General features: G+C 43.2%; 1 protein-coding gene across 4 annotated transcripts in view; it reads right to left on the bottom strand.

The window, feature by feature from the left end:
- Positions 1 to 5,993: 5,993 nt before the first annotated feature.
- Positions 5,994 to 16,668, bottom strand: part of LOC138769944 (dual specificity tyrosine-phosphorylation-regulated kinase 1B-like) — an 81,421-nt gene continuing 70,746 nt past the window's right edge. For all 4 annotated transcript variants that reach the window (XM_069948714.1, XM_069948716.1, XM_069948713.1 and 1 more), the window contains 6 exons: positions 15,758 to 16,044; positions 14,542 to 14,688; positions 13,655 to 13,795; positions 13,061 to 13,364; positions 10,616 to 10,719; positions 5,994 to 9,268 (listed from right to left, as the gene is read on the bottom strand). In XM_069948714.1, coding sequence (XP_069804815.1) covers positions 8,756 to 9,268; positions 10,616 to 10,719; positions 13,061 to 13,364; positions 13,655 to 13,795; positions 14,542 to 14,688; positions 15,758 to 16,044 — 1,496 coding nt within the window. In that variant the 3' untranslated portion in view covers positions 5,994 to 8,755. The remainder of the gene's footprint in view (positions 9,269 to 10,615; positions 10,720 to 13,060; positions 13,365 to 13,654; positions 13,796 to 14,541; positions 14,689 to 15,757; positions 16,045 to 16,668) is intronic.

The raw sequence follows: 16,668 nt of genomic DNA, 5'->3' as shown, positions 1-16,668 counted from the left end.
AGAATCTTCCCTATGTTTCCTAATTACCACAGGCGTCATCAGCCCGTCCATGTATACTGCACAGTAAGCTTAGTATATAAAGTTTTAGGTCTATTACAGAAAATACAACTAACCCTGGGGGAAGCTTCAATGCAGGTCCATGAATGGAGAAGTTAAAGGGGTTATTCAGCGCTACAAAAACATGGCCTTTTTCTTCCATAGACAGCACCGCTCTTGGCTCCAGGTTTGGCAACTTTGTTCCATTGAAGTGAATGGAGCTCAATTGAAACCCGCACCTGACCTGAAGACTAGATGGGTGCTGTCTCTGGAAGAAAGTGGCCATGTTTTTGTAGCACTGGATAATCCCTTTAACGTTATGTACACCACTTTGGCGTCCGTTATTCTATACGTTGTGTAAACTAACATGTTATTTTAAGGAGTGATCATGGCTTCAGGCTGAGCTTTTCCTATAAGCTGCGGAAGACTTGGAAAGGGCATCCTGTGAGGTACGGACCCCACAACTCTAATGAGATCCGCAGCAGATCCTGTGAAGTATGGACCCCACAACTCTGAGATCCGCAGCAGATCCTGTGAGGTACGGACCCCACAACTCTAATGAGATCCGCAGCAGATCCTGTAAGGTACGGACCCCACAACTCTAATGAGATCCGCAGCAGATCCTGTGAGGTATGGACCCCACAACTCTAATGAGATCCGCAGCAGATCCTGTGAGGTACGGACCCCACAACTCTAATGAGATCCGCAGCAGATCCTGTGAGGTACGGACCCCACAACTCTAATGAGATCCGCAGCAGATCCTGTAAGGTACGGACCCCACAACTCTAATGAGATCCGCAGCAGATCCTGTGAGGTATGGACCCCACAACTCTAATGAGATCCGCAGCAGATCCTGTGAGGTACGGACCCCACAACTCTAATGAGATCCGCAGCAGATCCTGTGAGGTACGGACCCCACAACTCTAATGAGATCCGCAGCAGATCCTGTAAGGTACGGTCCTCACAACTCTAATGAGATCCGCAGCAGATCCTGTAAGGTACGGACCCCATAACTGATGAGATCCGCAGCAGATCCTGTGAGGTACGGACCCCACAACTCTGATGAATCCGCAGCAGATCCTGTGAGGTACGGACCCCACAACTCTGATGAGATCCGCAGCAGATCCTGTGAGGTACGGACCCCACAACTCTAATGAGATCCGCAGCAGATCCTGTGAGGTACGGACCCCATAAATCTGATAAGATCCGCAGCAGATCCTGTGAGGTACGGACCCCACAACTCTGATGAGATCCGCAGCAGATCCTGTGAGGTATGGACCCCATAAATCTGATAAGATCTGCAGCAGATCCTGTGAGGTACGGACCCCATAACTGATGACATCCGCAGCAGATCCTGTGAGGTACGGACCCCATAACTCTGATGAGATCCGCAGCAGATCCTGTGAGGTACGGACCCTATAACTCTGATGAGATCCGCAGCAGATCCTGTGAGGTACGGACCCCATAACTCTGATGAGATGTGCAGCAGATCCTGTGAGGTACGGACCCCATAACTGACAGTATCTGCAGCAGATCCTGAGGTACGGACCCCATAACTCTGAGATCCGCAGCAGATTCTGAGAGATACGGACCCCATAACTGATGAGATCCGCAGCAGATCCTGTGAGGTAGGGACCCCATAACTCTGATGAGATGCGCAGCAGAGCCTGTGAGGTAGGGACCCCATAACTCTGATGAGATGCGCAGCAGATCCTGTGAGGTACGGACCCCATAACTCTGAGATGCGCAGCAGATCCTGGGAGGTACGGACCCCATAACTCTGAGATGCGCAGCAGATCCTGTGAGGTAGGGACCCCATAACTCTGATGAGATGCGCAGCAGATCCTGTGAGGTACGGACCCTATAACTCTGATGAGATCCGCAGCAGATCCTGTGAGGTACGGACCCTATAACTCTGATGAGATCCGCAGCAGATCCTGTGAGGTACGGACCCCATAACTCTGATGAGATCCGCAGCAGATCCTGTGAGGTACGGACCCCATAACTCTTGATGAGATGCGCAGCAGAGCCTGTGAGGTAGGGACCCCATAACTCTGATGAGATGCGCAGCAGATCCTGTGAGGTACGTACCCCATAACTCTGATGAGATGCGCAGCAGATCCTGTGAGGTACGTACCCCATAACTCTGATGAGATGCGCAGCAGATCCTGTGAGGTACGTACCCTATAACTCTGATGAGATCCGCAGCAGAGCCTGTGAGGTAGGGACCCCATAACTGAAGAGATCCGCAGCATTGTCTCACCCTTGTGGTTGTCCATGTATTATATACTATATTATTACACATCACTGAGCAGAAGTAAGAAGCTCCCACCACTCTGAGATCCAACACACACTGTGGGAAAAGAGGTTACATCCTGTATTAGGATACGTTCACACTTACCGGATCCGCAGCTGATTAACTGAATACAGCATCAAATCTGCTGCGGATCCTGTAGGTGTGAAGGCGCCCTTAGGGTGGGTTCATACTGAGGAAATCTCGTGGATAAACTCGGCGGAATTCCGCAGTATGGCCGCGCGCTTTTCCGCCACACCAGACACCATTCTATGGGCCGGAGTATTCCGCTATCTGCCAAAATAAGTGACATGTCACTTCTTTCGGCGGATAGCGGAATCCGCTGTCACATGGAATGGCGTCTATGGAGCCGGCGGAAAGGCGCACGGCCATACTGCGGAATTCCGCTGAGTTTATCCACGAGATTTCCTCAGTATAAACCCACCCTTATACTCCAGAGCTGTACTCACTATTCTGCTGGTGGGGTCACTGTGTACATACATGACATTACTGATTCTGAGTTACATCCTGTATTATGCTCCAGAGCGGCACTCACTATTCTGCTGGTGCGGTCACTGTGTACATACATGACATTACTGATTCTGAGTTACATCCTGTATTATGCTCCAGAGCGGCACTCACTATTCTGCTGGTGCGGTCACTGTGTACATACATGACATTAGTGATTCTGAGTTACATCCTGTATTATGCTCCAGAGCAGCACTCACTATTCTGCTGGTGCGGTCACTGTGCACATACATTACTGATCCGGTATTATGCTCCAGAGCTGCACTCACTATTCTGCTGGTGCGGTCACTGTGCACATACATTACTGATCCGGTATTATGCTCCAGAGCTGCACTCACTATTCTGCTGGTAAAGCCACAGTGTACATACATTACTGATCCTGAGTTACATCCTGTATTATACTCCAGAGCTGCACTCACTATTCTGCTGGTAGGGTCCCTGTGTGCTGAGCTACACCTCCATGTACATCCCATACCCTCTAACCCTCCCCCCACAGGTACAGAGTGAGGAGGCCATCATACATATACATTACATCTCCTCCTTTATTACCTCACACATATAGTCAGTTCCCTGTTACCTTACATCACAGTGGCACATCCAGCACTATCTTGCAGCAGCAGCATGTACAGGTGTCAGACCCTCCATTATTCCTGGCCAACCAAAGCTTTAGGGAATTGTAGTTTTGGCCTGAGCTGTCTGCCCCGATGTAAAGCATAACCAGTGAGCCTGTGTCCTTACAATTCCCCTCCATCGACCTCTATGGGCAGTGTAACATGTCAGTGCCGCTGGGGGAGGGCAGACTTCTCTCCCATAGAATATATTGGTTTCTTATATTATTACTTTACACTCGGTTGAAATGAGAAATTACTCCATATACCTGAGCAGACACCAATGAAAACAATATCAGCTTCACTGAGACATCAGGTTACTTGCTGCCAACAGAGGTCTATAGAGACACTGCTCCTTCTATAGTATCACATGGAGGACATTATACCGCAGTACCAAGCTGGTGATCATACAACTACAAGCAGCTACATTGTCCCCTTCTCCTTAGATCCCTGTGGGCTGCAGCGCTGCTTCATATAAAGCCTCATTCACACTTCTGTATATTACATCAGTATTTTACCATAAGGAAACAGCCCAGGGCTAGACAGGTCTGCAGTGAAGGATTCTGGGAATACAGAAATTAAAGACTTGTTGATATGTAAATGAGGCTCTAGTGCCCAGGGGGTGTTCCCCAGCATGGCAAGAGCCCAAGCAAGTCCAGCCCATGTCCTCCTGATCTAGCAGCTGTCAGTCAAACACAGTAGAAAGCAAGTACCAAGATGGTGAAGACGACACGTAGGGCTGAATTGACCTGGGTTCTTGCTGTGCTGGGGACACCCCCTGGGCTCTTGAGCTTCATCTATATATTCATACAGAATATTCTCTCTTAGCACTGTAAGACTATAGAGATTAGGTATACCCAGAGTCCTGATCAGGCCATAGGCTGGATTACGCACGTTTTGCTGCTGGTCCGCATTAAGCTGTAACCCAAAAAGTTTTTACTCTATACTCTGGATTTTGGTTCCTTACGTTTGAGCCCATAGAAGCGAATGAGTTCTATGTAGCAATGAGCAGTTTACACGTAATTCTCAGATACCGATCATTTATACCAACTTCTGACATGTCACAGGTTTGTATTGGTCGGGGTCCGAGTGCAGAGACCCCCGCTCATCGTTAGAAGGAAGGGGATGACAGTAACCGCCATAGGTTTCCATTATAATTACATCCACCGCTACTTCCGCAGTGAGACAGAGATGAAGAGGCAGAGCGTGCGCTTCATGCCAGACCCCGATACAAACCCTGACATGTCACTTTATCCCTGCTGGTCATTTATACAAGGCTAATACAAATGTACCAGTTCACTCCACATAAGCAGCTGTTTATAAGCAATGCTGCGAGAATTCCGCTGGTTTTTCCAATCTGCCGCCCGATGCCCACAATGTGCAGTTTACAAAATATGCAAATGAGGTAGCTTGGTGCACCAGAGGCGGACCTAGCGACCAATTATCTCCTCCCCTCAGTGACGTGCTGAGGCAGAGCCAAGACCACACAAGCGGAAGCAGCACAGTAGCGACCATAAGGTTGTATGAAAAGCTTAATATGTGGTTTGAACATTCACTTTAATACTTAAAAGGTGCACTCTGTCAATTTACCCCCCCCCCCCCCCCAAAGCAACTGGTTCAAATAGATTTGTAATTCACTTCTATTTAAAAATCACCAGTCTTTCAGTACTTATCAGCTGCTGTATGTCCTGCAGGAAGTGGCATATTCTCTCCAGTCTGACAGTGCTCTCTGCTGCCACCTCTGTCCATGTCAGGAACTGTCCAGAGCAGTAGCAAATCTCCATAAAAAACCTCTCCTGCTCTGGACAGTTCCTGACATGGACAGAGGTGGCAGCAGAGAGCACTGTGTCAGACTGGAAATCTTCCACTGCAGCACATACAGCAGCTGATAAGTACTGGAAGACTGGAGATTTTTAAATAGACGTAAATTAGCTAGTCCTGTTGCGACAGCTATACGGAGGTGTACGTCTTTAGCAACCTAGGCCAGACAAGAGAACTGAAAACCATTGCATAAATAATTTGTACAAATAAACCAATTCTTCAATACAAAAGATAACTTTATCATCCTTAAATGTATGGATAAACATACAGTATGTACAGATCTGATCAGTGTCCCTTTAAGCACAATCACAGACATATCCTTGTGTCCACATCACAGCGGCGACGTGTGCAGGCGAATGAACAGCAGACTTCTCTACATTGCAATATGATCGGATATAGACGCTAGATTCCCCACGTACGCTTACCATTACACAGCTTGAAGCTTATTTTCGTATTTGTCGCTGGCGAGACGAAGCTCCCGGCTGTACAGTCGACGCGATGACCGGAAAGTCTCCCCACCCCCGCTCGCGGAAACGTCCATCATGTGGATTTTTTTGTTTTTCACACACACCAAAAGTGCACAAGTCCAAAGCAGAGCCTCATTTATTGATCGCTTGTGCAGTACAAACCTGCTCTGTACTTTAACAGTAGGGACTCATTCACATAATAGCTTAGAAAACAAAATAAAACCGGGGGGGGGGGGGGGGGGGGGGGCTAAGAAAGCAACCGATAGTCGGCTACTTTCTGCCGTGATTTCCTAATTTTCCTATACAGCAATTTTTTTGTAACTTTTTGGAAACAGTAAATATCTCCGTAAGTTACAGAATGGAAAAAAATGCAAAGTCCTTAGAAGGGTTAAGTGTCCAGGGATGGGAAATGTATATATCTGTATATTCGTATCACTTTACTATTAATCCTCCAGGCCGGTCAAAAAAAAAAAAAATAGAGACAGGAAAAATGGAAGAAATTAAACAAAATTCCAAACAATACCCAATGTATGACATCAGTGATATCTAGGAGCACGAGCAAACCTCGAACCCGCCTGCTAAACATGGATACAGCCATAGGCTCTAGGTTGTATCCATGTTTTCCACGGCTCGATAGGGCTGCCTCCAACTTCTTCAGCCACTCGTATTTAAATGCTGCATACTCTTATTTGGATGAACTACGGTAGGTATGGGGAACCTTTGGCCCTCTAGCTGTTGCAAAACTACAATTCCCATCATGCCTGGACAGCCAAAGCGAACAGCTAGAGGGCCAAAGGTTCCCCATCCCTGCACTACAGCATGCTCCAAGTTCACTCATCTCAAGTGATATCAAACTTACAGCTCCCCAGCAGTTGCAAAACTACAACTCCCAGCATGCCCTGACATGCTTTGGCCTCCTATGGGTCCATACTGGTAGTCAATGCATACTTAAGCTGTCGTTTTGCAACAACTCCCAGCATGTTTACAACTGACCGCCTTGTATATTGGGAGTTGTAGATCTGCAGCAGCTGTCAAGCCACAATTTAGGGATCACTGTTCTGCATTATAGATTTAGAGGCTATAAGGTAAAAACTGCTAAATAAAAATAAAAAAAAATCTGCATTTAACATTAATTGATACACAAAAAGCATAGCTAAATGTATGGGCAGCAGGGATGCCCGACAGTAAATAAGAGATGTCTCAGTAGGGTTTAGTAATGTAGTGATCTCCACTTGTATAGATACACCCACAATGCTTTGCTACCAACAACGCTGCCGACACAGTAACACCAAAAGCATCACTGGCAGCAAAGCAGAATCAGACATCAACAGCTGTGTCTACTTCCATTTTATTCACCAAAGCATTGTGAAGATATAGAACAGCTCGGCTAATGTGGCGCTCTTAAGGTTTGTATAGTTTGAAAAAAAAAACAAAAAAAAAAACGTGCAAAGAGACAATCGACACCGACCCTCTCGATCTTCTGTAGCTGTCTATTACTTTATTTTTAGGATCCTCCAAATCACCCACAATACTTGAAACAAACATGAATGTGAAAGGCCTTGGAGTCCAACAGCAACTACACATGATTCAGAATTTTAAGCCCAATTAAACACGCAAGAACAGAAAAAGGAAACATTTAAAAAAGACAATCATTTTACATGTCTGATATTTTTTTGTTTTTTGATTTTTTTTTTTTAAAGTGATGCCTCAATACCATCTTTGGTACAATAAATAAAAAAAGAAAAAAAAAAAAAAAAGAAAAAAATTAAAAATTAAAACAGTACGTTACTATCCACAGAGATATGAAAAAAGGACAGGTTAGTCTTTACATTTTTTTGAAAGCTTTGAAAAAAATAAAAGAAAAAGGAAAAGAAAAAAAAAAAAAAAGAAAAGAAAGAAAATAAACCCTACTGTTACAGCACATAGCACTGTAAAAGTTTTAATACTGAAGCAAGGGCTTAGCGTTTTACAATAACCCATGAAGATGTGCCATTACTGGACACACTGAACTTAAGAGGCCGAGAAAATATTTATTTAAAAAAAAAAGTGGAGGGGAGATGCAATAGAAAAATAAAATAAAATTGTAGTGTTAAAACTAGAATTCAGTGTGCAAACAAAAGTTAAGCCAATACAAACTGAAAGATGACAAGAAAGAAAAAAAAAAAGTGATGGTGGGGAAAGGAGAGACACTGAACTTCCATATTAATGCACAAGCATTAGAAAAAATAAAATAAAATTAAAAAAAATGGCTCCTAAAAATCTTTCCTGAAACAGCTAAAACCGACTGAGTACGAAGTCATAAATAAAAGACATGGGGAACCTTTAGGTTTTTTTTTTTTGTTTTTTTTTTTAGAAAGCAAAACTGTTAAAGAGTTTTAGCAGCAATTCCAGTTGAGAGAGTGGAGTTAGCAGCCAAGGTTATTCCAGTGAAGTGCATAAATCTGCACCCTAGCAAAGGTTGGTATAAAGTGGGGGAGAGGGGGGCAACACAGGAAATCTGTATGAATGGTTAAGATGGCAGCGTAGGGCAACTGGCACAGACAGTGTTTTGCAGAGTGACGTTTGGCCTGTAAACGAGTTCACTGACGTGCAAAGTAAGTCTGGATTCTCCTGCTTCTTCTGAAGAGGAACTTATGATAGAAATGGAAGCATTGGAAATGTCTTGAAGTCTTTGCACAGGTTAACTTCTACCAGTGTGTCAAAAAAAGCATTAAAAAATAAAATAAAATAATTAAAAAAAAAGAGCAGTCCAATTGAAGTCTGTTTAAAACTGCTTCTCATGGGTCAACACACACTTCACACTCCTCTCGTAGTGATTTTTTTTAATAAATAAACAATTCACATTAACAGCTACACCTTGACATTTTTTTTGTTTGATGGTTGTGATAAAAGCCAGCTCACCCTTTTCCACAACCCCACCCTGCAGCCTGTCAGCCCTCCTCCGAATTCAGTATTTTTTTTTTCTATTATTGGTATGGCTTTAATTTTACATGAAAGAATCATCAAGAGCTTGCTGCTGTACTCTGAGGGACACAAACGCCTAACATCGCACTCTCTTCAGTTTCCGTCCTGTTTCGGATATGAGGTGGTCCAACCATGCTGGATGTGTTGCTAGAGTAGGGATAATTCAGAGGCACGCCAGAATCGTTATGCCCACTGACTGTTCTAGTCCGAAAAGCAGAAACCCCTAAGTGTAAGTTTGAGGAGCCAAACGGAGTGCAGTCTAAGCTAGGGTGGTGTGGGTGCAATGAAGAGGAAGACTGGGGGTGTCTGTGTCCCAAGCTGAGCTCCATAGACTCTGGGATTTGCGGAGAAGAGGAGGTGATGAGCTGCCGATGGTAGTGTGGCCGGTTAACATGATGATACAGTGGGTGAGGGTGATGTGGTTCGTTTCCATGAAAATGTTGCGGCTGACTGGGAGTAGGCTTGTGAGGTAAGATCTGAGGGTAGGAATCGCTGTTTGTGATTGGAACATCGGCGCCGGCCCACAGTCTTATCTGCTGCTGAGAATGAGTCTGTGGAAAGAGAGGAGAAACATACATAAGTGTACAGCAACCAAGGCAGAGTAATAGAAAGTCACCGAAAGCAGCTCTACATCTTACACACTGAAATCCCCCCAGACCACCACTACAGTCACATTACAGAGACATACATGACACATGGGCCAATCTACTCTACATTTCTGCTCACATACAAAACTGATTGAACAGGTTACCCAAAATTAGGTTACCCAAAAAAATTTTTTCCCCCAAACAAAGCACCTCACTTGCCCTCAGTTTGTGTGCTGCATTACATCTCAGCTCCTAACACTCCAATGGAACCGAGCTGTAATACTGCACATAAACTCAGGACAAGGGTGGCGCTGTTTCTGAGAGAAAGGAAAAAAAAAGCAGCCATTCTTTACCAAATCTTGGATACCCCTTTGAATCTACAGTCCGGGCCAAGCAGCATGAACTTTCCATAGCAGCGTACGTTACCATGAGAACGGACCAATCCTCCTTTCCCTACCTATGAGTGGTTAGAATACGTCTGGCTATTCTACATGCTGAGGAGCCTGTAACCTTTTTAAAATGACAGGTCCAATATTAAAGCTCCATCAATCTTCCATATACAATTAAGGGGAAAAAAAACACCTTTGTGTATATAGAGCAGTCTGTGCAAACAGAAAACGCCCAGTAGGAAAAGTCCCGCAATTATGAATCCATTTCTCAACCACGTTAAATGCGTATGAGACGCATACAGGACTCTAAACGGCTTCTGAAGGCAAGTGTTGTTGGGATCAGATAGTCTATACTGGACGAGTAATTCCAAGCCACCAGTATGGATATAGCCTTTACAGCACATATCAAACTTACAGCCCTTCAGCTGTTGCAAAACTACAACCCCCATCTTTAGCTTTGAGGGAGGGCTGGACGGCTGTAAGTTTGACACCCCTGCTTTACAGCCTCCTGCTTTTCAGTCTCCACACAAGCAGTGGTGTACATGATAGCATTACACATCTTAAAGTGGCTACCTAGCTTTTTAAAAAAAAAAACAAAAAAAAACTGCTGGCCTCTCAATATTAGATGGCAGGGGTCTGAGCTGATGATTTACCAGCACTCATATCAACATGGGTGCTGCCCCGTTCATATGAATAGAATAAAGGTGCAGCACCATGCATGGCACTGCTATAAGGATGGCAACGCCAACTGAGAACTAGCAAACATTTACAAGGCTGCTCATGACCCCTTTCAAAACACATGACGTGCAGGTGAAGTTTATTTTATTTTTGTAAAGCTCGATGACCCCTTTAAAGCTTCTTTCCCTTATAATGTTAAGCCTATCCATGAACTATAGCAATGAATAAATACGGACGCACTTACCTGTGGACTCTGCATCTCATAATCTGTGTGAGCGACAGCACTGTTATAGTATCTGTTGCTGTACCGGTAATTGCGGTTATCATTAGAAGAGCCACTTGATCCTCCTGCAGTTAAAGCAGAACATGTATTAGAAGACGGCACGTGACATATTGTGGTCCAGTAATAGTCTCCTAGGAGTGCACGACTTATATAATAATATATTACTAAATATTATGGCCAGCCTTCAACACTACAGACAATGGTTACCCATGGCGCCAGGGAGAAAATGATTTTTTTGGGTGTAGGTTTCATGCAGACTGACACTTTATAATCTTCATCATTCTCTAGCCGAATGACAAGACTTACAGAGCAGGTTCAGTATGGCTGAGATTTACCACATGTCTCATTGGGAACAGACTACAGACGGGTACTGTGTGTGAATGCTAGGGCAGCGCCAGTTTGTAGACTGTTGCTAAGGAGACTATAAGAAGCAGCTATTTTTTTTGGAACCTAGTTGCTATGGCTGTTATAAGACGCATAGTGTCTCCGTATGTGGTTAGCATTGTTGCCCTGCAGTACAGAGATACTAGGTCTGAAATTGACCAAAGGCAACACCAGCATACTGTCTCTGCATCTCCCACGGTTGTGTGATTTACCTTCTACACCCCAAAGACATATCAATAGGGTAACAGGGTAACTATGACTTGGCATGGATAGAACTGTGCTGGTGCCGCAGCCCCCTTTTTTTGAACTGTGGCCCGGTTCCTGTGGACACGGCACTGTCCTATACACGGGAAGCTGTTCCCAAAAAAAAAAAAAGGGACTGCGACGCCGCTGCCATTCTGCCCATTAGGAAAACTTATAAGCGAACATCCCTGATGGTACATTCGCTTTAAGGTTAGTCTTGTATCTGCTACTTTTACACAAAAAAATAAGAAACCATGTCCAGGACAGCAAGAGTAATAACAGGTAGTAGTAGTTAGTGTAACATCATCAATTTCTATTAAAAATATCCCCAAAATATTAGCTGACCCCATGGCTGGAATCCAGAGTAATCTGTAACCTGTAAGGGGGCCCAACAATAGGTTTTTCGTTTTTTGGAGCACCCCCTACAGTGGCTCCATTAAAATGAATTGACTGTCCATGCGATACACACAGGCTGCATCCAGCTGTCCTCTGTAGATGTTCTCTGGCTTTTTGATTCAGGGTTTTTCCTCTTAACAAGGTACATGGAAATGGGTTTTCTAAACTCAATAGCTGCAGTAAGTCTACACGATGCCACACATTTTCTACCATGGAAATTGCCACAAATCTGCTGTGGATTCATTGCAGATTTTATCCACATTAAAAGCCGTGAAATCTGTGATGAAACACTCACTAACAATCCCTCACTAGCTTACACTGGAGTCTGGCTCTATACCTACTACTAGCCTCACGGCAGCTGGGCGGCAGGATACTCTGGCTACTATATCCAGTATTGATAGAGGACCGGACCTTCTCAAGGTGCAATACAATTAACTTCATTGTGCCAATTTGCATATGAACATTGTGACTTGGTTTGGGTGGACTTGCTAAACTGTTCATTGTTCTCCAAACCCAAATGCTCTGCATTTCACTCCTGGTGACTGGAGAAGTTTGATACCGCCCTAGGGAGTCCAGAAAAAGATGAATACAGCCGTAGGATGTACCCATGTTTCCCTAGCAACCCTAGGGTGGCATCCAACTTTTTCAGTCGCTGGAAGAGAAATGCAGAGCGTTCGGTTAACATTGTGAACCAGAATGGTCCACTCAACACTAATGTTGATGGTTTGGCTCAAAACATCCTAAACCCTGGATGTAGTCATACATGTAAAGAAAAACAAACACATATTCCCTCAAGCCTACGGACAGGTGTGTCAAACCCAAGGCTGATCAGCTGTTGCAAAACTATGATTCCCATCATGCCTAGACAGCCAATCAGAATCGTAGTTTTGCAACAGCAAGACAGCCGCAGGTTTGACATCTGTGCCTTCAGATAAGCAAGTAGTCACTGTTGTGTCAGCCCTTGTAGTTTTACATATGCATCTGACCCCAGTATTCATTTCCAACCAGTTTCCGATTGCAATAAGTCACCGAATATTCAGTAACATTTTTTTAAACTAGGCAATTTCCAAACATTTGAAGCCACAGCCTACATAAGCCCCCACAGCACATAGTTTGTCATGTTGCCAAAGGTTTTAATTTGAATTAGGCGAACCCAAGAAAACGGGGTTGGTTTAAGGTCTTCTAACAAGCCTTTAAGGAAACATAATTAAGTAGACCTTCAACTTTCACGATTTTCGGTTGCAGTAAACCTAATGTTACACTGAATTTACACATACATGAATTTCATACATGAGAACATTGGCTTACAACCAGGCCTGTGGGCCAATAGACCCCTTCTACAACTATAAAAATCACACTTTTGGAGCATATGCAATCCCTCACCTGAGCTGGACACAGAACTAGTTGTACTGGTTGAGTGACTATGGTCCATTGCAGGGCTTGTAGAGTTACTGTTACTTGTATTTGTCCCTTCATCTGTCGTTTTCTTGAAGAAATTGTGCTGGAGCGCATAAAAAGGGGTAATCCTAGTTTTAGGGTCATAATCCAACATCCGTAAAATTAAATCTTTAAATTTGAGATAATCGGATGGCGAATGTCCCTGTTCTCCTGCTCTGCGGCCACCAGGACCACCGGTTTCTACACCCAGAACTTCATGGAGCCTACGAGTTCCTGGCACTTTGTAGTCCTAAAACACAGCAGAACCAAAAGATTACACATCGGAAACATGCAACTGAACAATAAAAGATTGTCTTTTTCCCATGAGCTTCCATTTATGCCCATTTCTGACAGACACAAGCATGTAGTGAATTTAGAGTAAGGATGGGGAACCAGCTGGGGGGCAGAAGGTTCCCCATCTCTGATTTGGACATACTAAAAGCTATTTGATTTTGTGACTAGAGACACATCAATAATCTGAGTCACCTCTGAATTCTGCTCAGGAATAAACTGCAGCCTCACAGAATGATATGGATTTACCTTCTTGATATCTTTATTTTTCTTTACAGTCCACGTTCCTTCAGGAAGTTTGTCAAAGTATTTTCGTGCCTTTGGGGCCTGATCCAACATGTGGTTTGGGGGAGTTCCCAGGACTTCTACTATTTTGTTCATCTGGTCCACCTTTATAAGTCACAAGCAATTTATTAGTGTATAAACTTTACAAACGCAAAAAGTGCTAAGGTTTTTTTTCCTTTCTCTTTTTAAACAAACTTTTGGAGCATGATGCCTTTAAAGGGCTTATCCTGTCTTACAAAAACAAGTCCACTTTCTTCCAGGAACAGCATCTTTCCTGTCCTCGGTATGGGTAAGGGGCTTTGTAGCTCCGATCCACTGAAGTGAATGGAGCTGAAATGTAATACCACACACAACCTGGGAAGAGGAGCAGTGCGTTTTTTTTTGTTGTTTTTTTTCAATAAAGTAGCTGTGTTTTTCTGAATCATGGATAACCACTAAGTATCTTAACAGTGAAAAAAAATGTATAAATGATAGAAACTACCTAAAAATGTTTTAGTTAAGTACACCACAGCATCCGTCACACTTCAGTTTTGAGTCCAAAGTAAGGCTATGTTCCCACAATGTAAAAATAAACACAAACGATCATGATAATTAATAATGGCCGCTATTTGCCCTTATTTTTGTTGTGGGAACATAGCCTAAAAGAGTGGATTTCAAAGAAATGGGAAATATGAGAGAACTTAATGGATCTAACTCCGACTTAAAAACAGCAGCGTCAACTTTCCATAAAAAAAGTTGTGTGTGACAGCAGCCTAACATAATACGAAGAGATTAATCAGATGCACAGCTAATACAGCAGACTGATTTACTATACCTTTTAAGAAAAAAACAGAAAGACTGCAAGCTCTTACCTCATTGGATCCGCTGAATAAAGGTTCTCCTGTGTGCATTTCCACCAAAATACACCCTAAAGACCACATGTCTATTGCCAGGTCGTACGGCATCCCCAGTAACACCTCAGGTGACCGATAAAAGCGACTTTGAATATACTGGTAGATCTTTAAAATAATAAGACTTGTGGTTACTAGAGAGTCAGAGGTTTACTTGCCCCCCAACACTTACAGGGTACTTACAGGGTTACAGGGTACGCTCACACAGAGCTCCTAAATAAGTAAATGCATGTTCACAAAAGCAAAAAAAGCACTGGGAAGTCCACAGCAAAATCAGGGTGGAATCTGATGGGTTTTCCAGCTTGGTTTTTTATTTACGCTCCTACTGATTTCAATGGAAGCTCAAAGCAGAACCACAAAGAGGTGACTTTTTTTTCAGTGGGGGGGTAACTACTTTTTGAAAACTACCGTATTTTACAATGGCAGATTGCCATTAATGGCAAAACCATATAATTTAAGGCAAAAATCTGCATGGTTGCCAAGTCAAAAACCCCATGCATGACATGTGAACATGACCTAAAAATTTTGGGTAAGTCAAAACACATCTGAATTCCAATTTTCCATGTGAGATGTACACAAAAAACCCAAACATGTATTTGGTGCAGATTTTTTAGTGGATTGACTTCAAAACAGGAAGAAAAAAAAAAAAAAAAAAGAAAGAAAAAAAAAAAAATTTACATGTCAATTCTTGATGCATGTTTTATAATCCACGCCAGGAAAAACAAAAAAAACACGAAAAAAAAAAAAAAAAACATGTGTGAACTGTGACAAAGGATGTGAAGAGTTTTACTTGTTGTTAAAGCTTCATCAAAATCCACATGGAAAGCACATCAAAATACTTAGTTAGCACTAGATCATACTATGGGAAAAACTACTGTAGTCCTTCCAGAAAACGGCCTAAACAAATGCCTAGGGGCCTGGTGACAGACAGGAGTCATCTGTAACTCATATGGACCAACCTACAGTATTATTCACTTTAATTTTAGTGACTATTTAGTGTCATGCCCCACTTGAGTATAAAGAGTGAAAACTCTATTGTGAGATCACAAACATGAGTTTTTTTTCACAATAGGTTCCCAATCTTGAAACCAATAATAGACCACTCGACAGACTATGAGGTTTTGCAGCAATCCAACAGCATGAAATACACCAATAGACTTCCATAGATAACACATACCCTTTGTCCAAGCTGACAGGAGCTGCCAAAGTCCACAATTTTAATGGCACTGCGTTTTGGGTTACACAGAAGAATGTTCTCAGGTTTCAGGTCACAATGAATGATACTGAGCTCAGGAGTGGCCAAGAAGAGCAGAGCGGTGCAGAGTTGCTGAGCAAACTTTCGGGTCAAGTTTAGAGAAACACCACGGAAGTTTGTATTTCTTAAAAGGTCATATAAGTTGTAAGACAGTAGCTCGAACACCAGACAAAGATGGTTCCGAAACATAAAGTGCCGCTTTAAATGCACTGAAAAAGGAAACGTGAACACGTTGACGATTATGTAGTTTTTACATACATTCTACATACATTTTTTTTAGTCACATAAGATACTGGGGAAAAAAAAGGTCTAAAAAGGGAAGCGGTAAGCTCTTTTTGCTGCTAAGAGCTGAAAGCATGCTTAAATCGCTGTTAGGGGTATAAACACAAATGATGCCTTTCCTGGAGCAGATAGTGATTGCCAGACATATAGAATCACTATTTTTTAGTCAAGTGTCAAGGTGGCGGAACAAAGCTGCCCAAGCATGGGACACCTCCTTGCTCATCCTCAACTCCCAGACGGACATACAGAGCTTTGTACGTCAATCAGGAGGGTCCGGGAGGTGAGCCAGGTTTGGGCACTGAAGCAGCTTGGCCCAATCTCCTTGATAACTTGCTGAGAAGTATTTATAAAAAAAAAAAAAAAAAAAAAAAAAAGGGATTTTATGGTAAAGCAAAAAGAACTATCAGATTCCCTTTAAATGCATAGCTCATTTTTCAGCAAATGAATCTGTGCCCCCAAGGCTCTGGTTTCTGAAAGATCTGTCTTAAACAACCCAACAAACATTTCTGCAACTGTGCCATTCACATGAATGTGGCTTGCAGAAACCCATG

Source organism: Dendropsophus ebraccatus, chromosome 12, assembly GCF_027789765.1.
Source record: "Dendropsophus ebraccatus isolate aDenEbr1 chromosome 12, aDenEbr1.pat, whole genome shotgun sequence".
NCBI classification, from domain to species: domain Eukaryota; kingdom Metazoa; phylum Chordata; class Amphibia; order Anura; family Hylidae; genus Dendropsophus; species Dendropsophus ebraccatus.
Note: the sequence above shows the minus strand (reverse complement) of the source record. Positions and strands in the feature narration are given on the sequence as shown.